At 42.2% G+C, this 26,217-nt stretch overlaps 1 protein-coding gene across 3 annotated transcripts in view; it reads left to right on the top strand.

Moving 5' to 3' along the window:
- The window catches only part of SATB1 (SATB homeobox 1), a 209,369-nt gene that overhangs the window by 139,665 nt on the left and 43,487 nt on the right, over positions 1 to 26,217 (top strand). For 2 of the 3 annotated variants that reach the window (XM_044293663.1, XM_044293662.1), the window contains exon 8: positions 20,597 to 20,809. The exons of the other annotated variant lie outside the window; for it this stretch is intronic. In XM_044293663.1, the coding sequence (XP_044149598.1) occupies positions 20,597 to 20,809 (213 nt within the window). The remainder of the gene's footprint in view (positions 1 to 20,596; positions 20,810 to 26,217) is intronic. 3 annotated transcript variants of the gene reach the window in all.

Raw genomic sequence — 26,217 nt, 5'->3', positions numbered from 1 at the left:
AAACTCATAGATAGCAGTCATGAGCACTTGCAGTAATGTAGATGATGTGCTTGGGGGAACTGAGCTCCAATATCTCTCTGTTGTGTTTCCTAGAGTATATAAAGTATCTATCAAATTAGGGTAACCTAGTAGGCTATTTTGTATGGAAAATTGACCACAGGACATTTATGCTTTCTTTATACTTACCCAAAAGGTTTGAAAAGTGTGGAGAAATGTGGCATAGCTAGAGAGAGTGAAAAAAAAGTCTGTAGGCTCTACGAATGGTTAGCAATGCTTCTTTAGGCTCCATTCAGATGTCCGTAGTGCATTGTGGATCCACAAATTGCAGATCCACAACACACCCGGCCGGCACCCCCATAGAAATGCATATTCTTGTCCGCAATTGCGGACAAGAATAGGACAGGCTTGATTTTTTTGCAGCTGCGGACCGGAAGATCGGGGCCGTGCTCCGGAAATGCGGATCCTATCCCAAGTACACGGATCCCATCACAAGTAGTGTGGTTGACATGAAGCAGAGAAGTACTGGGTACAGGAGAACAAACCAGAACTTTGTTTGAGGTCCAATAAAACATGAGAAACATAAGCACAGAGTAAACATTCTTCTGGTGCAATATGTGCCCTTAAATAGTTGGAACCCCCCTCAGCCTCTTCCTGGACAGCGAAGGAAAGCATACTTACCTACTTCCCGACACTGGCTCCCAGCTTCTTCCCTCTCTGGCCTCTGCTGCCCTGCTCAGGTCCCTGAATGTAGATGTCCAGTTGCTGGCGGCAGCGGTGACTGGTCCCCCTCCCCCAGGATGTGACACAAAGGGAGCGATTGGCTGCAGAGGCTTCACACTGGAAATGTACAACCAGGGACTTGAACAGAGGCTGGAGAGTGCAGGGGCTGGGAGCCGGCATCAGTAGCCTGCCCTTCACTGATCTGCGGGGGGTTGTGTCCAACCACTTTAATAATGGCATGTAATGATAAAGGGAGCATTGTGTGCCCGAAACGCGTACAGTAAGCGTGTTCTCTCCGCTTATGTTTTTCATGTTTTAATAGACATTGTATAAAGTTGGATTTTATTCTCCTGCCCTGGATTTGGGTACGATAGTTTACCGTTCACAGTGTTAAAGGGACCATGCAGCTTTCCTATGCTATCTAGCAAGCTACAACTGCAGGCCAGAGGAATGCAACTCGTATTTACTAAAATTGGAGAATTGCGCTGCAAAAAGTCTCCATGTAAACCAGCCTCACATTGGCTTATTAAGCTATTAACAGCTGTTTCTATATCTGCAAGCTTGGCCAAGCATGCATGTGTCCTCCATAAGGAGAGGGCAATAAGCTGCGGCCAGAAGCCTCTAACTACTGCTTTTCTCCTGAGAGAACAAAGGTTTGGGCTTGTTGAAATTCAGCATACCCACCCCTTCTGTTCCCTGACATGTGCTGTGAGGGAGAGTCGGGATACCGCCATGAACAATAGGTGGTCAGTCAGTGCCATTGAAATTGGCAGCCTTGGCGTGATTGTGGCAATTAGTGCTTAGTCTTAGTGCATGAGAAGATCAATGATATAAAATGTTTCTTCACTATTGATCAGTGTTGATCATGCACGCTTCCAAATCATCGATACCCTTTGTGCAAAATGTCATTTGCCTGACATTTACAGAACGTATCTCCATGATCAGACTTGGCATATGCACAGTGATTGTACTGATGGCATTCCCATCAGACATTCTGAGATTTGTCAAACCCCTGATCATTTGCTTTAGGCTACATGCACACCACCGTATGTTTATGCCATCCGTTTTTAGTTTTTTTTTGCTGATCCATTGTAACAGTGCCTAAAACGGACAAGAATAGGACATGTTTATTGAAATGAATGGGTCCGTATCCTATCCGCCAAAAAAAAACGAACGGACACGGAAACAAACAACGTTCGTGTGCATGTAGTCTCACATAGTAAAATATAGAGACCCTTTACATGGAAACTGCCTCATCATGTACTGTTTTATTGAGCAGTTTCATCAATACATACAGCAGGTTCAGTAGCCATACAAACCAATCGCTGACTGTAACCAATCGCTGACTGATCTTTGGATCGCTGTGGTGGCAAATATTCAGTGCAGCAGAAAACTCCATTAACCATACATGCCACATGTCCATTGTGAAAATTTCAAAGAAAAGGGTGCACCTTATGCAATATACCCATCACATTTTAAACCCACACTTATATGAGCTACAGATATTTGGTTGTTTAGGTGTTTTCATATTTTACTTGCATCATTTGTAATATGTCATGGTCAATATTCCCTCTAAGCTCCCGGACTCTCTGAGCTCCCCTTTAATGATTGGACAGAACAATTCTAGATCTCTCTGCCCGATTATAGAGAAAACCGTGTTACTGACAGCTGCTCCGTCCTTAGTATGTCCTCCCTGCTCTTACATATCTCTATGTTCAGTGCAGGAAGGAGACATTGAAGCTGAATTATTAGTGTTTGCTTCCTGCTACAGCCAGATGATGGGACCTGGAGAGGGCAGTAATCACAGGATCCCGGGTATTGAGCTTTAACCTTTCCAGGATTATCCACTTGACTCTACTATACTACCATGATTTTTTCTTTACAGTAACCCATTCACTTACCTAGACCACCAGGATACTGTAGTTTACCCCCTCACTGTCCTTGGCTACCAGGGATACTGTCATTTCCCCCTCACTGCTCTAAAGCACCAAGGATTCTTACATTAACTTCTGAGCTGCCCTAGACAATCAGGAATACTGCAGTTAATAGGCCAGTTTTCTGCCATAGGCCAGTTTTCTGTGCATTAACCCCTTCACTGGCCAAGACCACCAGAGATGCTGGAATTAACCTACAGTCTGTCCTAGACCGCTAGTTATAATTATATTAATGCCTTCACTGCCATAAACAGGCAGGGACACAGACATTATCCCTCTCACTGCCCAAGATTTCCAGGCTGCTGACACAATAACCTCTTAATGCCATAGACCACCAAGCATACAAACATTACCTGCTTTACTGTGATAAACCGCCAGAGATACAAACAATAACCTCTTCACTGCCATTGACCATCAGAGTTACAGACAATAACCTTTACTGTGCAAGACCTGGGTGCTGTTTTAAAGTTGGCCTATCACTGCAAAATGCAATGCAATGTACAGGCCGCATGTTATAGAGCAGGAGGAGCTAAGCAGTTTGAAATATAGTTTTGTGGGAAAATATTCAATAAAACCTGCAATTTATACATTTAAAGATCTTACACTTATACATTTAAACATATATACTTACACAGAGAATGCTCAATCACTGATGAGACTGTCCCTGTGTATAAGTGAAGTCAGAAATAGCAGAGCTTTAAATGTATAAATTTAAAGTTTTACTGCCTCTTTTCCCACAAAACCATATATCAGTGTGCTCTGCCTGCTCTATAACATGCTGCCTGCAGGTTGCACTGCATTTTTGATGATAATATTTGCCAAAATGCTATATGACCCTATGCATCTGGTTGCTTTATAGCTATTTATTAGGGAGCTGTACATCATTATTTATTTGAAGCTGTCCTGTATTTCCCAGCTTAGAGGGAAAAGTGGCCAATACTGCCCCAGTAGCTACAAAGGCTTAAAGGGAACATTGGTCATTGTGTTTTTTATTGTGCCGCAGTAAACATTTTGACTACTGTGACAAAAGGCTTCCTTTTCTGCAGTGATTGATACCTAATATATGACCAGACGAATCAGTAATAGCCTTGTAAATAATGTGCAGTAGAATTATCTTGCTTTTTACACAGTTACTTTAATCATTAGTAATGATAATGCACATTAAATACCACTAATAGTTCAAATGTGGCTTATAATTACTGCCGTCAAGTCTTCTGCAAATCATTATACTAAATATAGGAGTCCCACAATGAATGCAATAAAACTTGGGTCTTGCAAAATATCGTAATTTATTATTATTTTTTGTCTATGCCATTTCTGTACAAAGTATGGATTCATGCTAGTTTTGGAAAGAACTAAAATAGGATTTTTTGGATTCATGCAAAAACCAAAAGTCACTGAAATAGCATTGAAAGAAATCTTTATTACGTTACAATATGCTGCTGTTAGGTTTGGATAAACCTGCAGATTAGATATTTTAGTGTTTTCAGAAAGGGCAGCTTGGAATAAGTGGTCCGCAGTAACTATTCTGTGGGGTAAGCTTATTTTCTATTGCAAATAAAACTGATTTGCGACACTCTAACCTCTCATTCTGACCTGTTCTAGCCTGGTATAAACTGCCTCTGATGTATGTTATTCATTTCACATGTTAACCTGTACCTTGTGTACCATACTAATAACCCAGCCTCATCAAAATTCAGATTTTGTGATTTCTGATAGAAAAATGCCACTGTAATTTTGAAATTCCTCAGCATTTCTGAAGATGGCTGCTTTTGAATATTTAATAGCGTTTCTGTAATAGTGAAAGAGTATGTTCTAGAAGAGGACTAGAAATTCCTCTCCACCCTGAGATCTGTCATGTACAATCTCTTTCCCCTTCCACCGACTATCTCTAACATCTAGGGAAGGTCGAGAACTATCAAAAAATGAGCAGTGCAGCAGCACCACCAGCTAGGTGAAGAACTTGCACACAGTCTGCAGAAGCCTAATGGCAGGACATTTTTAATGAAGACTGTTTAGAGAGTTACTTAATTTTACACCCAACCAAAAAACTAAAATATTCAGTGCCTTTGAAGAGCCTCATTGCAAATGGCAGTTTTCCTGGATCATTCCTAACGGTGGCAAAAAGCAGTAACCAATTTTGAACAACCGAACCCCTTAGGCTGAGCAGAACTTAAAGAAGCCTCTTTAGAAGCCGCTGTCCCAAGCCCAGGGACCAGTTTCTGGCTCAAAATTCTGGTTCAGCAATAAACCTTAGTGATACCCCATATGCTTCCTTAAAGGGTAACCGTCATGTTTTCATAAAAATAAAATCAATTTTAGCATATGTTACTGCTGCTGCAGCATTATGCATAAAGCAATCTTTAGTTTCTTCACATACCACTGTTTTCCTTGAGTTTTTCCCTTAGTTACGGCTGTTTTAACATTTACAATATGAGGACCTTCTCAAGATGGCTCCTCTGCCAGTTCTCTGAAGCCAAAACTGCTTCCCCTCACTTCCCATACACACTTGCTCTAGCCAGCAGCTCCCTGCCAGCCAATCATATTGGATTATTGAGAGACACGCCTCCTCACTCTGAAGCCTAATGCAGGCATGCAGTGTGAAGGACCGCCCCTCTGTCTTCTTAGCCGGAGACAGACAAGCCCTAGCAACTATCTTTTAAGGGACCAGTGGAAAGGGACAGGAGACATTAATGAAAGCTGTTATTAAGGTAATTACAGATATTTTGACAATCATTGACAGACTAACTCAGGTATACATGCCTAGCTCTAATAAACTACCAAATAAAAGAAATATGAGAGTTACCCTTTTAAAGAACCAAAAAATACAGAACACTACTTTCACGCTAGCATTTAAGTTTTCCGGTATTGAGTTCCGTCATAATAACACGTCACGTCAGTCAGTCTATGGGGACAAAACTAAACTGAACAGAATGGAATGCTCCAAAATGCATTGCGTTCCCATACCGGAGAGCAAACCGCAACATGTTGTAGTTTACTTTCCGTCCTGGGATGCGAAGCAAGACAGATCCGGCATGACCCCCATTGCAAGTCAATGGGGACGGATCCGTTTTCTCGAACACAATAGAAAACAGCTCCCCCATTGACTTTCAATGGAGTTCATGACAGATCCATCTGGGCTGCGTTAAAGATAATACAGCCGGATCCGTTCATAATGGATGCAGACGGTTGTATTATCAGTAACAGAAGCGTTTTTGCTGAACCCTGTTGGATCCAGCAAAAACGCTGGTGTGAAAGTAGCCTTAGATATACTGTAGTGTAAGATGCAACTAAATAGACTCCTTTTGATTCCTTTTCTTTTTTTCTTTTTGACTATGGCACAGTTATGTATTGCTATAACGTAAGGTGTTTTTTTGTTTTTGTTTGTTTTTTACATAAGATTCCATAGTTTTTTCATGGATACATGGCTCTGTCAAAATAGTAGATTTGACCCTGTTTATTTACTTGCCATTTAATAGTAATAGACTGACCATACAATGTAAAAGTATTTTAAAAGTTGCAAGGTTTACAGAGCTGTGAGGTTCCAGCATTGACCTCTGTCGATGGAGCTATACCCAAACAGGGTACAGGGTGTTGGACCCCGCTGATCAGCTAGTGATGGCCTTTTCTGAAGACCTCTTTAAGTAATTTCGCACATCTAATGTGCCTTTCGTGTGAAGTGCAATACTTGAATTCATGGCATTCATGAATTCTTTGTTAGTTCACGCAATTGTTAGGGGGATTATATTTGCAATGTCAATATGGGAATATGGGCCATTCACCCTTTTAGGATTTCATGGTGGGTTCCATGTTGAAAGCCTTACCAGATCTGCTACCATTATTTCTCCACTACAGACAGAGTTTTTGTACTCCTCTTCACAGGCTCTCTAAAAGTAATCCAGGCAGAAATTGTCTGTGAGAAGAGTAAAGACCCTATTACACGGGCAGATTATTGTTAAGATGACCGCTAACAAGTGTTCGTATGAATGCTCGTTAGTGATCATCTGGCAGTGTAATACTGCCGCCGATTACCCGAAAAATGCAAAGCATTAGCTAACGCTCATCCCTATACTGAGGAGGAAATCGCTGCATGTAACAGCGGTGATCTCCTCGTCTAGCGAGCAGGCGATTGACGGGATAGAGCACTTCCCTCCCGACAATCGTCTGCTCTATCTGCCCGTGTAATAGAGCACTAAATCTGTTCTTTCTTCTCTCGATTTCCACATGGAAAAAGCTGCGGACTAGCCCTATACAGATTAACCCCACTGAAAAGCGCTAACTATTGCATGGATCTGCAGCATTGTCAACTGCACATGCATGGCAGAAATCGAAGTGTCAGTCTTGGATTTCTGCTGTGGATATTCTTGTAAGTACATGTGAGTTTTGCTATTTGCAAATCCATGACATATGAACATATCCTAACTGTGAAGACACGGCACATGGAAGAATCTGTAAAATGGGTTACGAAAATACTGTTCTGCTTAGCTATCTGATGCCACCTTTAGCAGGAGTGCATGTATCTCAGTCTTTGGCCTAGTTTATAAGTGAATAATACTAATACATTTTATATAATAATCCCAAACATATATGAATCCAAGTAGAGGGTAGAAAAAAAATGTAATGCCTTCTATGTAAAGCGGAGTCAATTCCAGGAGCTAGGTAGCCAACGATTGGAGACCTAGTGCTAGTACCCATCCTTTTGGGTTATGTTAATAAAGGTCTATGGCTTCTCGATGGATCTAAGAAGCATAGAACCTCTTTAAACTGTGAGAAATGCATGGTTTCTCAGATGTCATTGAGTGGGGGTGTAGTTAACGTTTGATCTTTGTACACTGTGTTATATATCTCCAGTTTAGAAAATCACCTCATCATTCGTTTATGTAGCCAGTGCCAATTTTTTTCTATTGTGTTTTTTGTCCTTTATTCTTTTGTAAAAAAATAAAATAAAAATATTCTGAACTTTCTAAGACCTTCATGATCTCCGTGGGAATTGCTCAGCAAGTACTCCCTTTCTCTACAACAAAACCAGTAGGCAATCTTGTATTGAGTAGACTCCAGTGGTGTTACTAAGCCTAAGGCCCCTTTTGCAGAACTTCTTTGCTCTAGGTGATTGATGTGTGTACTGATTAGTGACCTTCATATGCCCCTTCACAGCACCTAGCAAGGGGTTAACAATAGGACATATAACACATTAATAAGCCAATGTGTGTTTATAGAGGTTTAGGTGGTAGGACGTAAATCCTTATGACTAAGTATGGTCTACAGCACACAGAGATAATTTAGCGGGCACATTTCCTGATACAGTATATGCAAGTTATCATTTTAACTCTAATATGTTGGTGTTACTCTAGTTAACACCAGTCTCTCAGTTTATCAAATTCATGTTCTTCACACTGGTGTCCAGTGAGATGTGTGGCGTTACATGAAGGGAACATTGTGGTAACAAGCATTTTCTTTCATGACTAAAAATGGTTGGTTCTGCACACTCAAGGAGCCATAATTAGATTATTATTATTATTTTTTTGTCAGGGAAAATTACAGTCAGCGGCCACAATGTTCCTTACGTGCTATGGGCAGGAGCTCAGCAGTGTGAGGATTCCAGAAAGCAGTTCTTCATAACTAAGCTTTTTAATTGTGACATGAGGTGACATCTATGTCATTTGGATTTGAAGATATCTGTGAAAGACCTGCTTTTATAAATTAACCTAAGAACAACTTTTATAAACCTATATGTACTGTTAAAAGAAACAGTGGGTTGGATTAGGCTGTGAAGAGACTACGTCTTATTGATTCATGTAGACAGATTGTCAGAACCTATTAGGTTAATACCCAAGGACCTATTGTATTGTACTTGACTTGTTTTATACCTGTTCCAAAAGTGGCTCTTCATCTTGGCTCTTGTCCAAATGCTCATTCGGCTGACAGAGTTTTCTCTCGACCGCCGCATACACATGCATGCTCAGCTTGGCCAATCTTGGCTTGCTCTCAATGAGGAGAGGGGAAATAAGGGCTGCCATGCCATGCCATGCAAATATGGGAATGGTCATGTTGAAGTCCAAGATTCCCAGTCCTTCCTTCCCACAATATTTGTCTTTTGGAGAGAATTGGGGCTTCCCCATACTCAATAGGTGCTTGACTGGTCCTGCTAAAACCGTCTGATTCGGCCAACCTAATGTGTATGGGTACCCTAAAAAGGTATTTCAAGATCTTAATATTAATGGCACATCCTCAGGAAAGGCCATCAATAACTGATTGCCGGGAATTTCATCCTACATCCCTGCCAATCGGCTGTTCTGCAGTAGCTCTAGCTCTGGAACTACAAAGCTTCAGCCACCATTTCATTGAAGAGAATGGGAGCAGAGCTACAGTAACCAGCTCAGTCCACCACACAGTATAACTGGCTCCAGAGCTACTGCAGAACAGCTTATCAGCGGCTTGACGCACTATCCTGAGGATAAGCTATCAGTTTTACAATCCTGGAATAACCCTTTAAAAAGGACTCTTTAGTCCAAAGTGAAAATTTGACTACTCGTTGCTAATGCATGGTTAGTGTACCGGGCAGCCTCCTCTTGATCCATGCTGCCTGTTCCTCCATTCTGCCACCCTATTGCCTTCATCACAGTCTCAGACTACACTATGCACAGTGTACAGCAAATTTTCAGTTTGGACGAGATCGCTTTAGGATGGGGTTGTCAACTAAACATTTACATTTTGTAAAACTGCTGTTGATGTGTATAAAAACAGTTTGGAGATGACGTGCAAAAGGTGGTCTACTGCACTTATTATATGTTGCTCTGATTTATGATTTTGGTCTTCCTTTTAGTGGTCCTTTAACTTTGAAGTTTCATTCAAGGCTGTTGTTTTTAGTTTATAGCATGTATCCCATTCTTGTAAAATTAAATGTATATATCCAGCACATTTCTTATTCTTAGTCTAGTGTACGCTGTCGTCCCTAAGGAGGGTTTTGAGAACCATTACGTTACATTATGGATAAAAACCAAAATGTTATTATTGAATGTTTTAGTTTTTATGGAAATAACAGCAAACACAAAACAAAACGCTGCAGCTGCCAACGGATTGCACCCTTTCCCCTTCATTTATTTCTACCATACAATTTCCTTCCAGGTTTTTTTTTAGAAAGATGCATGATTGTGGAGAAAATAAAACAAGGAAAAGTTACCACTGATAAATATTTCTGGATTGAACTGCTTCTTGCATGTTGATAAATTACAATCCAATATGCAAAATGCATGTGACTTTAGGTATTTGTGTTTGCTAGTGTGGAATATTTAAAATGTAATTGAAAAACATTCCCCCACAGCAGACAAGATAACCTAAGACTTCCAGTTTTGGGTTGTCCACATAATCAGCTTTATTGTAAAGACTGGGAAACCATAAGCAGAGTCATGTCTTTATCTTTAGAAGGTGAGTGAGTTGAAGGGTTTTTGCAACTTTTATTAAAGGGGTTATCCGGGAATTAAGGAAATGAAAATAGTCTACAGAAAACCTGTCCTAATTTCACAGGAGGACAAGTTAAAGAGCTGCCTCATCCTCTTTTACTTGTCAGGGATTATGATCCTGAATACAGTTTAATATGATCTTCAGATGAATCTCTGGAGGGTTCCAGATGGCAACCAAAATGGTCGCCAATGCGACTTAGAATTGCAAAATGGCGACAACACTTTGTAGTCTTGTCGCCATTTGCGCCTAGACCCTCCGCTGCTCTGCCTCTTTAAGAAGAAAGGGCTTTCATCCAGCAGACACACGCTGCAGACTTCTGCTGGGTGAATATCCACCCCTCACACTACCCGGCAAAGGTCGCAATAACGTCTGTACAAGCGTCATAGACGCCTCTTCAGGCCATTTTACTCCCTGGAAAAAGACTGGTGTGTATTTTTGCACATGGTCTTTTTCTAGTCAGGAGCGCTGTATCAGAAGCTGCCAGGTCCAGAACACATGAAGCCCTGACCCTCTTCTGAGAAGTCCCTCCCCTCACGGACATCTCTCTCACCAGGATCAGCTCCAGAGTCTGGACTAAACACTACATTATGGTTACAGGACCTGTGGTGATGTCACATGTCACAGTCATGTGATCAACCATGTGTGTGGGAGGAGTTAGGGGAACACAGGCTCCGTGTAAGACTGTGCCGGTGGAGAATGCAGAGGTACTTTATGTATGGAAGGTGTGTATAAAGCAGGGCTATGTCAGTGTAACCAGTCTATTGTACAGTTTTATGTGTGTAATGTGCACACAGTAGTTCTGTGTAATGGACATGTAGCAGTGCTGTGTGTGCAACGTGTATATAGTAAGCTATCTGTGTAATGGGCATGTGCTAGAGCTGTGTATGTATATAGTAGCGTCAGGTGGGCGCTGTGTATGGCGGCGTCAGGAGGGCGCTGTGTATGGCGGCATCAGGTGGGCGCTGTGTATGGTGGCGTCAGGTGGGCGCTGTGTATGGCTGCCTCAGGTGGGCGCTGTGTATGGCTGCGTCAGGTGGGCGCTGTGTATGGCTGCGTCAGGTTGGTGCTGTGTATGGCTGCCTCAGGTGGGCGCTGTGTATAGCTGCGTCAGGTAGGCTCTGTGTATGGCTGCGTCAGGTGGGCGTTATGTATGGCAGCGTCAGGTGGGCACAGTGTATGGCAGCCTCAGGTGGGCGCTGTGTATGGCTGCGTCAGGTGGGCGCTGTGTATGGCTGCGTCAGGTTGGTGCTGTGTATGGCTGCCTCAGGTGGGCGCTGTGTATAGCTGCGTCAGGTGGGCTCTGTGTATGGCTTCGTCAGGTGGGCGTTATGTATGGCAGCGTCAGGTGGGCGCAGTGTATGGCAGCCTCAGGTGTGCGCTGTGTATGGCAGCGTCAGGTAGGCGCTGTGAATGGCTGCGCCAGGTGGGAGCTGTGTATGGCAATGTCAGGTGGGCGCTGTGTGTGGCAGCGTCAGGTGGGCGCTGTGTATGGCAGCGTCAGGTGGGCGCTGTGTATGGCTGCAGTGGTCTTATGTTTAGTGTATGATGTTGGATAAATGCAAAACTGTCTACATTTATTTCTGCATGGGAGACTAGCAATGGTTTCCCTGCAGAAATATCAGCCTCATAACGTTATGCGGGCCTATGCATTATAAATATGAAATACCGCAAAGTTTGTACTCCTCCTCGGAAAATACTTCTTAAAATTGTTAAGAGGAGTATTTTTACTCTTCTGGTAAAAATGTAGTGCGACCTTTGCTACCCGGCATAGAGGGTGGGCGTGGCTTGGGCTCCTGCCTCCAGCAGTCTCGCAACTTTGGAGGTGAAGCTGAGCTGCTGGGGACATTTCAACTAAAGGAGGACGTACAGAGCTCCCGCACAGTCCACGGACTAGGCGAGTCTCCCGTATACAGATTTATTACTGAGGTCTTAATGAGAAGCCAGGGATTAGTAAACCCTGTAAGAACACGTATAAGCACTCACTGGTCTCATACCACAGTATGTCCGTGGAATCCACTGTCCTAGTCTGCCTAGCACTGACCGGATGGCATAGCATTATATTGATTTATAATGCTATGTAACCCTTAGAGGTCTGGAGTGTACTGGATTACACTGACCTAATGCTGTCAGTGTTATCCAATACTTTCCAGAACTGTAAGGGTTACATAGCATCATAAATCAATATAATGCTATGCGACCCCGGCAGTACAGAGCTCCTGCACGATCTAGAAAAGGACAACTATGTTAGTGCAGGGCTCCTTACTGACATGTGAGGTGATGGGCGGAGAGCGGTTAGCTGCTCCTTTCTGCTCCAAAGACATGTGAAGTTAAAAAGGGGATAATTTCACTAAACCAGCCTATAAAGACAATGGGGGCCCATCCTAGCAATATGCCCCCATTGTCTGTAATGAGACAACCCCTTTAAGTGATTGGCCTTTTAAGGATTGCAGTGGGAATAGTTCTGTCACATATAGAAGAATACTGGTTTGAAACCCCCTTAAAAAATGAATTCCTTAAAGGGTTTGTATACACTAATGTCTGAGACTGGCAGGACCTTTGTTGGTGATCAGACTTACCTGATCTCCAGTGCGGGTTCCAGGCTCGTTTGCTCCACAGCCCCCATTGCTTGTCTTGAGTCCCTTCATGAAAACGCCCTGTTTGACGCCGTTACAGCCAATAACTGACCATTGCTTCCCTTGCATTATGTTTAATGGTCTTGTGATGCAAGGGGAGCAGATCTCCACAGTGGCCTGTGATTGGCTGCAGCGGCATTAAGATAAAAGTTTTCATGGAGGACCCAAGACAAGCAGTGGAGGCCTGGAAGCGAATTAGCCAAGGACCAGCACCTAGGGATCAAGGAAGCATGATCAGCAACTCGAATCTGGCTAGTCTGGGAGTTCATAGAAATTGGTGCACAACCCATTTAACTGTGTGGGCTGTAGCCTAGGAAACTTCATGCTCATAAGCATTTTTTTAATTTATTTTTATTGGAACACTACAGTAGCCATGTGGGTGATAGTAGGTGGGGGTTTTAATGGAGAAACAGTGAGGGGGAGTAATGAAGGACGGTGAGCTTCAAGATTGATGGGGTTAGAAGAACAAATCAAAAGGAGAGACAAATGGGCAACTACACAAGGTAAGACGTCTTTTAAAAAAAAAAATTATACCGTAATTATATGTATTTTAAATTTGGCGACTAAACATTTGATTTGGCTCATACATTTTTCAGGTTAGGAGCCAATGGCTCCTTGATATTTTTTTTAGTCTGAAGCACTGCTCTGTAGGGATGGAGTTCATTAGGAAACATGAAGTACAGAGAGAATAGTGGGAGTGTAGATAATGAGCAGCAGCACTTGTATGCCACAGCCCCACATTATCTGTCCTGTCCGTCCTCTCTGTACTTCATGTCTCCTCATGAACTTCATTCCTACAGAGATTCAGCTGAAGATCTTTTATCTGTATTCAGGATCATAATCCCTGACAAGCAGAGCAGAGAGGAGGAGTAGGCTGCTCTTTAGCTCAGTGTTCTGAAGTAACTTGTCCTCCTGTGTGATTAGGACAGGTTTTGTGTGTACTAATAGGACGGCAACCATTTTATTTCTCCTAATGATTGCTCCATAGACAAAATTAACCATTATAGTTAATGAAATGTATTTGGGAATATATTTATACTAAAGTAATATTTAAGTATTTTTATTTTCTTAATTCCCGGAGAACCCCTTTAAGTGATGGCCTATGCTCAGGATAGGCCATCATTAGCAGATCTGCGGGACCCTGCACACCCGCTGATCTTCTGTTTGGGTATACCTCTGTCATTGGAAGTCATCCCCGTAACTAGACAGCACCATCAACTGTGTAGTGGAGGTTACTCTCTACTACAGCATGGCTCCTATTAAAGTCAGTGGTAGCAGCGCTGAGGTGATCAGCTCTGTCCGCTACACAGTCAAACAGCTGATTGGTGGGAGGTGCAGGATGTCGGACTCCCACCAATCAGCTAGTGATTGCCTTTCGTGGGAATAGGCCATCCAGTAAAATAAAAGCTGGGCAACCCCTTTATAGCGGGTCTGTCACCAGATCAACCCTATTTAACCAGGTACATCACCTGGTAGGGGTGACCCTGCAGTATAAAATAATACCTTTCTCATCACTGTTGGCGCCATGGTTGTTGATGAAATCACACTTTTATTCCTTTGCTGGCAGGCAATTTCGAGCATCAGGAGGCTGGCTTTTTCACTACGAGCACCATTATGCGACGCCTCCCCTTGATTGACAGCGCTAGACCAAGTTGAAGTCGAAGTCTAGCGCTGTCAATCAAGGGTGTGTTTAGACGTTGGTAGGCGTCGCATAGCGGTGCTCGTACTGAAAAAGCCCGTCTCCTAGTTCTCTAAATGACCTGACAGCAAATGAATAAAAGTATGATTTTATCAACAACCGTGGCACCACTAGTGAGGAGATTACTTTATACTGCAGGATCACCCCTACCAGGTTTTGTGCCTGGTCTAATAGGAGTGATCTGGTGACAGAGCCGCTATAAGACCCTATACAGGTCGATACTCAGTATGTTTGCATTGACCAGTGTAAGCATGCCTTGAGACAAAAATACAGATGATAAAATGATTGCTTGTCATTGATAACATCTTTTATGTTGACCAAAAAATGCACGTTTGTTGGCAGCACGTCTTCCCGTGTAAACAGGAGATGCATAGCTGACATGTAACTACTAGAGGAGAGGTTTGATCGAGTGATCTATCAAATTCCCAAGATAATTATCTAGTGAAAATTAAAGTAAACAAGCCCAGTCGATTTCCTAGATCATTGATCAGCACCTGTTACAGGCATTTCATCTGCCCCTTTAAAAGATTGCTGTATTGTACCGCTTGAAGCCTAGACAAGGCAGGATAGCAATATTACACAGTGGAAAGGTGTATCTCTAACATGGCCGTCCCTAAGGAAGTGTTTAAAATGGGAAAAAAATAAATGGCAGCAACATTTAAAAAAGACTTTGTTCTAATTAATGAGACTAAAATTAAATACAAGAAAACATAAAATGTGTTCAAAGCTTTTTAGTAGCGGCGTCAGTTTATGCTGCGGATTTCATCCATTGTAATGCATTGGGTGAAATCTGTTGCAAATCCGCAACAGATCCTTATGTAACATATATGAGATTTTTTTTTTGAGGATGCTGCTAATCTGCAGAGGAATTCTGGCCAGTGTGGTCGTTCCATAAAATATGTACATGTATTGCTTGAGATGTGTGTAGAGAGACATGGAGCGCCTCTGATTTTCAATTTGACAGTAGATCTCTGTGTCGAGAAAGCTCTGCTCATCTCTCGTTTGAAATGGGAGGCATGGGACCAGTTCTGTGCTAACAGTCTGTGAGCGGGAATGTGTCATCAGAACATGACCTATTGTTTAAATCACTTTTTTATGTTTAACAGATTTATAAAAAAAAATTGATGGTCATTTTCCATGTCTATATCTATATTTAAATAAACACAATAAAATCCTGCAGTTTTCACACTGGCCACTAAGCCTAATAATAAGCACCACTTCTTAGTCAGTACAAATCACTTTACTGCAGTTAACTGCTTATCTGTCATGTTATTCCTGCCTGAAATTATATCACCTCTGTGTATAGATAAGACAAGATCCATCATTGTAATGGGGAGCTGGCGACGCGCTTCCTCCTTGCGCCGGCATCCCGCATCTGTGCAGGAGCAGGGGACAGGGAGGACCCGGCCGAGCATGCATCCTCATCGCGGCCGGCATCCTCCTAGCTGAAAGAGGTGCTGAACGCTGATCACAACTCATCGCCGCTCAGATGGTTTGGGCTGGACTTGGGTCACATGACACTGGCCTGCTGGCCACAGGTTGCCTGTGAATGGTCTTGCTACCCTCACCAGCATTTTCATATTGTGCCTTCTGTGTGTTCTGGACCTTGGCTCTGTTTTTGACCTCGACCTTGTGACCTCCTTGTATTTGACGTGACCTCTTGTCTTTGGACTCCGGATTGTGTTTTGACTTTGTTATGAGATTGCTCTCTATGTACCTGCGTGTCCTCCTGGCTTTGACTTTGGTTTGTCTGACTCTGTTTAGGTACTTCTGTTATCTTCTTAGGCCCCTGCACATATCTAAGTGAGGGACCTCCGCCCAGTTGTACGCTGTCGGTTAGGATGGGCCGTGCAAGTAAGCAGGGACAGAGGTGGGGTGGCGTTTAGGGCGGCACTTATCCCTAGCCTCTGTCGTGACAATCATTCACAACAGGGGATTGTCAGAGCTCATCTATTCTTTCCTTGTACAATGACCTCTGGTCCTTTCCTGATGCTTTTGTAAATGCTGTTAAGAACAGCTAAGGCAAGATGGCCATCCCCATAATAATGTTCAGAAAATTGAATAAAAAATTCTACAACAATAAAATAAAAAAAGGATTTTACTGGTTTTAACTGGCAGATAAAACATTTTTGATGACACATCTATATTATGTTTTAAATTTGTATAGTTTTCTTTATGCCATTTTGCTGCCGTTTCTCAGTAGTTGCATGTAAAAATTTAGGCCAGTGACTAAATAAGTTGCACCCTTTTTTACAGTTGCTATTTTTAGCAGTACCTATAATTTTGTAGAGATGACATCTCTAGTTTATGTACCGGTTACATCAACCCAAGCCTGACATGTATCACTCACGGGTGGAGCTTTCAGTGTCTCTTTAAATATGGGAGTCCTTTGCAGTTGTCAGTTTCGTTCCAGTGTATGCAGCTTCTAGGAATCACAGTTATCTTGGGAATGTCCCCTGTGAATTAGACATTGGAAGCTACATGACAAAATGACTTCTAATGATGCACGAATGAACTTGTTAAAGGGAACTTGTCAACAGTTAGTCTTAACCTGTGCTATTCGTAGTCAAGTATTTTCTACAGAGTGCGCCAAACTATTTAGCGGAATAACACATGCCGAAGGGCTGCTCATCCATAATCTGCCCGAGCTGAACCATTCATTTTCTGCCATATTATGTGGTATGGGACAGATTTTCATCATGGAAATGAGGAAGCGTTCTGCTTCCACCCGCCTTTCCTTTAATCTGTCATATGCATTTTCTTATTAAAAACACAGTTTCGTACTCTTTTACAGTGGGGGCATCCCCCCCCCCTTCCTTTGAGGTCAATAAATATCTGTATGTTTTTGTTCCTCCATGCTGTTTCTTTAGATGAGCTGTAGTAATAAAGGGACTGCAGTACTGAAAGTGTAATGCAGAAAAGAAACCATTTCATTATTACTTTTCCGCACCCTTAAGAATTCCACTTGCTGGATTCATTGCTATAATACAGATGGGGATGAACAAGAGGGACAATTAAAGCAGATTAGAATTAAAACCGGAAAAAAAAAACTATATCCACTCTTTTTTTCAGAGAAAATTAGCTATTTAGACTGCGTTAAAACATAGATTATTTAAATGAGTGAAATTGGCATATTGTATCATCAGGTTCAACTACTTTTTAGAGATAAAATTGTAAAAACGAACCTACGAAATAGACGGTACATAATTGCTATTGGGAGAGCATGTTTAAGAAAACGAAAAAAAAAAACACATTGAGCGTGTGGTCTTCAAGTTGTATTCAGATTTTTACTTTATTGGTAAAAAAACTAAAAAAGTACTAAAATGAGGTCCTTGGAATCATGGAGGATAATGGCCAATCTTGTAGGCTTTACAAGGAGTTTACGTTTGTGTAAATTACATGGTGAAATGAGATCTGCTGCTTAAGTGTAACTACAAAATTGCTACTGTGCTCCATGTAATTCTTTGTAGTATAATCTAGGAATAAACCAGCCGTCCCTATCATTACAGAATAGAAGGTAAGAAAAAGGTGCTATTACACTGTCACCACAGCGCTCCCTCCACTAGATAACTATGTATGCTTCATACTTGGCAATGACCCAGACTGTTGGGTGGAGCTCTGTACTAATCCTCCACCTGGACCAAGGGTCTAATTGTCTGAGTCTCCATAAAGACATTCTAGATAGTGTTGCTTTCTTGGGAGAAGGAGGTTTTTTTTTTTTCTAAGGTGCTTTGATGTTGCTTGAGACTGATCAATTCAGCTTCAATCAATGATTATGTATAAAGACGAGACAATCTCGAAGCCAGACAGGCGACGGCTTCATGCTAGTGCTTCATTCTCCATTTTCCTAAGTACTCTGAAATTAACTTTGAAGGTGTTGGCTATGTTGTACACTAGAATACGGGGAATACCATATTTAACCCTTGACTGCCATATCAATCAGACGTTCTTTGTTCGTACAATCTACCCATGATATCTATTTGCATGTCAGTGATTGCGGCTTATCTCTCCAGAGACCAAATGGATTGGGTGTTGAAATTCAGCATCTCAGATCCTTCTTTTCCTCTACATCATCTGTTGGGTGGAAAGTCGGTAGGCACCCATACACATAGGATGATCGTGGCTGCCATAAAGGGAATCTTTCACTTAGAAATCCATTGCAGGATTCTGGAGAGAAAATACTTTTAATCCGTATGCAAATAAGCAGTTAAGTGCAATGAATGTGGGCCCAACTCTTGCTCCTCCTGTTTCCTCAGCCAGCCAAGCCCTCCTTCTTGATTGACCGGGCCAGGTTTCTGCTTAGTCATCTTTCCAGGCCTGTCAATCAAGAAGGGGGAGGTGGGGCTGGCAGAAGGAGTAGGAGCAAGGGTGCGCAGTTTGGATTGGGCCCACCCTCGGTGCATTTAACTACTTATTTACATATCAATTTACATAAACTTTTTACCCCAAATGAACAGCTTGTGCCTGGTTTATCCTTGAATTTCCTGGTGACAGACTCCCTTTAATTGTGCTCAGGTGTCCTTTCCTAGCAAAAATGATATGCTTTATTTTTGCAAGCTCTAGTTAGTGTTCTTTGACGGGTTTTACTTAAGGTAGTTGTTTTTTGTGCCAGAAGTGAGAAGGATAAAAGAAAGTAATACCCTTCTTCCTTCTGAGGGAACGGTTCTCACCTTTCTTAAAAGTAATCATTTATTCAAGTCCTAAACCCTTCTTCCTCAAACCTTCCTGTAAGTTGTCCCATGGTCACCCTTTGAACCCAACAGCTGGCCTTTGAATTGATTCTTCAAAGCCCAGGATGACCATTAACTGCGGCCAATGTTGAATTTACAATTTTTGAGACGCACATCTTCAGAAAAAACGTCTTACTTTTTTCCATTTACGTTTTTACAGATGCATATCATTCACAAGCAGCTCGCCACGGGCAAACATGTCCAATCGTCACGTCCAGTTTGCAATTACTTTCCCTTGAATTTGTACTTGAATATAGTTATGGTCTAGTAGCAGCTCTTTAGATATATTGGATATTATTACAGTGAACACGACACGTGATGAATTCTGTTAGGAAGTGCAGCTTTGTGTTCATTGTTGTCACTAATCTGTTTCCTTCAGAGTAGAGAGAACTGCGAGATTGATAAAGAGTCTGTGGATCACAAGTGACTGCTTTTTCAGACTATAAATCAGATGCCTTGTGTTTTTGCAATGCTTGATAAATGACATGCCCAATTAATTGCCATGACCCCATCAATAATTGTTGGGAGGTTATCTGCGCTGCCATGATAAAACTGAAGCTTGTGAGTGCTGTGTATATTTATCTTAACCAGCGTAGTTAATGGCGGTTGCTATAAGACACGTATATGCCATCCAGCTTTTATAGTTAGAAGAACTTGAATTACTAGACCTGTAGGAATAAAAAGATGCAGGAGCGTTGAACCAACTTTGACAATCAAAGTAGTTTAGAAACGATTGCAGTGGACGGCGTAAACTATTGTCTGCACAAAATATATATAAAATGTATATAGTGTAATTTACTGCATATCACTGAGAACATATCAATTAAAAATCAATATATTGCATAGAAATCACTGACATATAGAAGTTACTACCGTAATTTATATTGGTAACCAAAATAGACAGGATTATTGACACGTCCATAAAAAAGCCACAAAAAACAGGCCCCATATTGGTTTATTATTTCCGAAACCAAAAGGTCCAGTAGTTCGTCTTGTGCCATCTAAAGACATATATAGGTGAGAGAAACATTGTGCCAAGTGATGATAACAGAACATAAACAGTGATGCTGGCAAATGCATAGGAGAACCTCCTCATATATCCTGACGCATTTCCTGGAATGAGTGGTTCCTCAGGGGATAATTATAAAGAGAACACCATATATATTCCACCAATGTAGCACATATAGAAACACATCTTTGCACCAATTTACTGGCCTCTTATTACAAGCCCTCTGTGTTGATTATGTCTCTTTTGCGTTTTATTTACATTAGTTTTGTTGGTTCTTCCAATTTTCAGCATTTCAACTCATTCCCTTTTCCTTTTAGCAGTTGTCCTCTATTCTTGGCAGAAGAACATAGTTAGGTGCAATGGCCTCCTCATTTTTTTTGCAACTAATATGTTGTAATCCCTCAATTTAGGGCTTGCTGTCGGAAATTTTACGAAAGGAAGAAGATCCCAAGACAGCATCTCAATCATTACTGGTAAATCTTCGGGCAATGCAGAATTTCTTACAGCTCCCTGAAGCTGAGAGGGACCGAATATACCAGGATGAAAGGGAAAGAAGTCTCAATGCAGCATCCACCATGGGTCCAGCACCTATGATCAGCACACCACCAGCCCGTCCTCCACAGGTAAAGGATGCAGAAACAAAATCATTGCTCTGTCCCAGCCTATCCAAAGTCCTCCTCAGTTTTTAATAAGGTTTTAACCAGGGTTAATTCTTCATACTCCTATATTACAGACTAATACTTTCTCAGAGGCAGGTGAACAGATGAACATTTATCTTCCTGGTGTTGACCATTTAATAACCTCCCATCCTTGTTGAGAAGTCATATGGTATAACCTATACTAGCTTCACTTCTCTTTAGAGTTGATGGTCAATGATGGCCAACGTTCACTACAGCCCACTATATCTGCTCCTAACCTTGTTGTTCAGTTGCATCCTGCCAGAAAGCTCACTTCCCTCCACTAAAATCTTCTAGTAGTTCTGTTTTTGAGTCTTCTGAACTAGTTATTGGTGGTTTGCCAGCATTTCGTGACTATTTTCTTTATGAACTGGTTATCTGTTTTAGTTACAACAGTGAGTTTTTATGTGTTGCCCATGGTTTCTATTCCAGAAACAGTGCCACATCTGTCCATAGGTTGTGTGTGTTGTTGCAGCTTTGCTTCATTCACTTTAGTGGAGCTGAGCTACAATTAAACCCATGGGGCAAGCATGTTTCTGGAAGAAAGCAGCCATGTTTTTCTAACTGTGGACAATCCCTTAAGATTCTTCTATATAGAATCTACCTGCAGTTTTCCTTCAGTAAGTGCATACTTAAAGGGGTTGTGTTACTTCAGCAAAAAGCATTTATTATGTAGAGAAAGTCACTACAAGACACTTACTAATGTATTGTGATTATCCATATTGCCTCCTTTGCTGGCTGGATTAATTTTTCCATCACATTATACATTGCTCGTTTCCAGGGTTACAACCACACTGCAATCCATCAGTGGTGGTCGTGCTTGCACACTGTAGACAAAACACCAGCCTATTTGAGCTCCCACGGTCCCGGACACCAGAGAGGCCGGCACTTTTTCTTATAGTGTGCAAACGCGACCACCACTGATGGAGAGTAGGATGGTCGTAACCATGGAAACGAGCAATGTATACTGTGATGGGAAAAATTAATTAAGCCAGCAAAGGAGGCAATATGGACAATCGCAATACATTTGTAAGGGTACTTTCACACTAGCGTTTTTTCTTTTCCGTTCAGGATGCATCAGGATGTCTTCAGTTCAGTCACTGAACGGCAATTTGGACGGAGGAAATTGCGCAGCATGCCAGATCCGTCCTTCCGGTCTGTGCATGCGCAGACCGGTAAAAATGTGAAAAAAAATAGAAACGGATCCATTTGTCCTTATGACAAACAGAGAGACGGATCCGTTCTTGCAATGCATTTGTGAGATGGATCCGTCTACAAATGCTGTCAGTTTGCATGCAGATTGCCTGATCCGGCAGGCAGTTCCGGCGATGGAACTGCTTGCCGGATCACTCCTCCGCAAGTGTGAAAGTAGCCTAATGGCCTTGTATTAACTTTCTCTAGATCAGGGATTCTCAACCTGCGGCCCTCCAGTTGTTGTAAAACCAACTCCCACCATGCCTTGCTGTAGGCTGATAGCTGTAAGCTGTTCGGGCATTCTGGGAGTTGTAGTTTTGCAACAGCTGGAGGGCCGCAGGTTGAGCATGCCTGCTCTACATGATAAGCGCCTCTTGCTGAAGTGACACAACCCCTTTAAAGCACTGGTTAACCTCTGTACACCTATCCTTATACAGAGATAATCTGCACAGAGTACATAACTTTGGGATCATATTGCTTTACTTATCTTATAGTGATCTTAAGTTACATGGTATTTTATAGCTCATTCTCTTTCACGGCTGCTTTCACAGTTCTTTAGCTTATTGTTATTGAATCTCAGAGCATTACCAGCTTTTTGAATATTTGCACAGATATTACTCTTGGTCTTGAAGAAAAGCGTAAAGTAGTGTACATGATTAGAAAATAGGGTCTGTTTTTTCCAGAAACAGCACCACAGTTGTCCATGGACTATGTTTGGCATGCAATTCAATGGTAGACATCGCCTATGGACAAGTGCGGCTCTGTTCTCTAAAACACAGACATTGCAATGATATGGCACAGCCACTATACAGAGGACGGAGCTTTGTTAGTTCCGGTGGCTGCCGAGAACAGCTGATAGGTGGGGGTGCTGGATGTCGGACCCCCATGATCTGATATTGAAGACCTCTCAATAGCTGTAACCCAGAAAGACCCTGTAAATTTTGCATCCCGTTGGATTGCTGCATGTATTCTTTGGGAACTTTTACACTACTAGGGGATATTTTTACAATCGGGTAATTGGTATTTAGGCATGTCTAAGAGGTGACTGAAGTCCTTTTAACATTGGGCCATAATCGCCTGCCCCATTGATCGCTCGCACAAACAATCGCTTAGCCATCGCCCGGTATAAATATGTCCAGCGATCAAGCGATAATTCATTCATTTGCTGTTGGCATCAAGTAATCATGCACCAAACAACTTGTTATATTGTCAGTTGATGCTTGTTACAGGCAATTCATCTACCCGTGTAAATGAACCCTTACATTTCACTGTATAGCTTGCTTGCTCATAGTGGGCACACTTGTTTTCAGATCAAATTGAGTTACTACCATTTCACTTGCAGTTGTTTATCCCAGTAACCTATGGGGTGATCAGTGAATTGGCTGGTTGTAGGTACTGTTGGCATACAAGTTGCCTAAAATGCAATGCAGGCATGGATTACATTGGAACAAATTTGTGTCTAGTAAATGCTGTCCCAAATTGACCAATGTAGAATTTAATGGGTGAGCAGCCATCTTATTTTCTGTACCTGTGGCTGGCTACACACGTCCCAATTCCAGAGTGTGTATTATGGATGTATGCCGCTGCGGTTTAATGACCCAAATTAATTGTGTTATAGATAGGGATGGGTGATATGGCCTAAAATCTATATTGCGATATAATTTTAAGCATGTGTGATATTCAATTCATATTTCAATATATTCTATATTTTGGGGGGTTAAACTTTATTTAATAACTATTAGCCCCCTTACGGCTAGAACCCTTGTCCTATTCACCCTAATAGAGCTATATTATGGTGAATAGGACTTCACACTCTCCCTGCTGCCCTGTGCATAGTGCACACAGTAGCAGGGAGCTGACCATGGCAGCCAGGCCTTGAGTAGCGTCCTGGCTGCCATGGTAACCGATCGGTGCCCCGAGATTACACTGCTGGGGCTCCTATCAGAAGCTGCCACCCTGGGACCACTGCCACCAATGATTTAATCGTGTGGAGGGGGGGCCCGCAATTAATATAATACTTAGAAGAGGGGGAGTAGAAGGGAGGGGCTGTGGCCACTGCGCCACCAATAAATATAGTTAATATGCCTGAATACAAACGTAGCCTGCATGTGCCGGCCATATCCCATACCTGGCCTCTATTACTGCGCGCCGTGATCTGCCGCAATAGAGCCTGAGGGGTTAATTGCGGTGGATGACATTGTGCAATCATAGAAGCCGGTTATGGGATATGGCCAGCACATGCAGACACCGCTCTATTCATCTTTTGAAAGATCTAGATAAAAATGCTCACAGAAGAACATTGCACTTATCAGTGTGAGGCTACTTTCACACTCGCGTTTGGTGCAGATCCGTCAAGGATCTACACAAACCCATCCGTTCAGATAATACAACCGCATGCATCTGTTCAGAACGGATCCGTTATGTATTATCTTTAACATTGCCAAAACGGATCCGTCTTTAACACCATTGAAAGTCAATGGAGGACCTATCCATTTTCTATTGTGCCATATTGTGTCAGTGAAAACAGATCCGTCCCCAGTGATCTGTTTGGCTAAGTTTCATCAAAACAGACACCAAAACGCTGCAAGCAGCCTTTTGGTGTCCGCCTCCAAAGCGGAATGGAGGCGGAACGGTGCCAAACTGATGCATTCTGAGCTGATCCTTATCCATTCAGAATGCATTAAGGGCAAAACTGATCCGTTTTGGACCGCTTGTGAGAGCCCTGAACGAATTTCACAAATGGAAAGCCAAAACGCCAGTGTGAAAGTAGCCATACGTATGATGCTCTAATATAGTCACTCACCCCTGGTCCGAGTAAATGGTCTGACTGAGAAAGTCAAGAGAGACAGTTTGCTGTGCTAAAAGTCCAAACAACTGAGGAGGTTAAAGAGCAGGAAGGAAATACATGGAGTGACTGAAAGAAAATAAAAAAAAATAAGGTATATTCAGAAAACCATCCACCCATTTTTGTAAAAAATAAATAAATAACTAAAAGTTCATACAAAATTCAATATAGGCTGTTAATATGTGATTTAAAAAAAGGCATTTTGATAGCAGTGTCGCTTTAAGTGGAGTGAAACGCTACATAGGTGTATTACTCTTGTTTCATGAGGATGAAGGGGTGGCTTTAATAGATAGAACAAAGTTTGTGATTTATGGGTGTTGTGGGGGATTAGCTCTTTTCCAGGGTCATTCTCACAGATACATTGCCAGACAACAGATTCTCGTGTCCAAACAGTGTATTTATTTTAACACCAGCACACACAAAACAATACAAATGAACACCTGCCTGTCTAGGCTCTCACTAAACATAAATAATTTCCCTACCCTAGCTAAAGTGCCGTTCACACCCTGTTAACCAACATGCAGATTTTCCAGCCTCTCAGGTAGTATCAAGTCCAGTACCTTTGGGGGTAGGGGTCTAGCAGACCTCCTGACTCTGACCTAGTGACCCTACTTTCCCAGGCGTCTCAGCGTCCCCCAAAGTCCAGGCTATCACCTAACCTCGTGGCCCCTCTGAGAGCACTCCAAACCTCTGCAGGTCTCTGGTCTCGAATAACACACTGGGAGGTGTTTTATCGCAGCCTGATTAGAGCAGGCCTCACCTGCGATCACCTCAGGTAAGAGGGAATACTCGTACTGGAAGGGTGTGGACTGGCAGCTCCCTCTACCAAGCCTAACTGCCAGTCCAAGTAAAATCCAGCCCAGAAAATGTTTACAAAACTGTCTCAGCAAACTATGCTTTTGCTGAGACCACCGCCACTCAGAATTTTATCTGTCTCACCCATCGGGGTACCCGAGTGGGACAACACGCCTTCTAGCACTCTACACCTAACTACAGTGTCCATTGGTGAATGTTCTATTAGAGATTTGTGTTTTTGTCAAGTTAATCGGTGCACTCACTGGCTTGCCTCACACCATTCAGATTTATGTCCTAATGGTACATGGCTCTTCCATTAAGTTTTACGGGGATACTTCTGTGCTTTAAAACAAACATACCGAGCGTGGAAAATATTGCTTAGACACTTATATCCAGATTCAATGTACATAATAAAACCGATGAGTTCATCAAACACAAAAGCATCTTTTCTTGACATACGGCAGGGTTTACAGCTAATGATTACCAAATGTCTTCCAGGAGTAATAAATAACATAGGTCG

The sequence above is a fragment of the Bufo gargarizans genome, chromosome 5, assembly GCF_014858855.1.
Source record: "Bufo gargarizans isolate SCDJY-AF-19 chromosome 5, ASM1485885v1, whole genome shotgun sequence".
NCBI lineage: Eukaryota > Metazoa > Chordata > Amphibia > Anura > Bufonidae > Bufo > Bufo gargarizans.
Note: the sequence above shows the minus strand (reverse complement) of the source record. Positions and strands in the feature narration are given on the sequence as shown.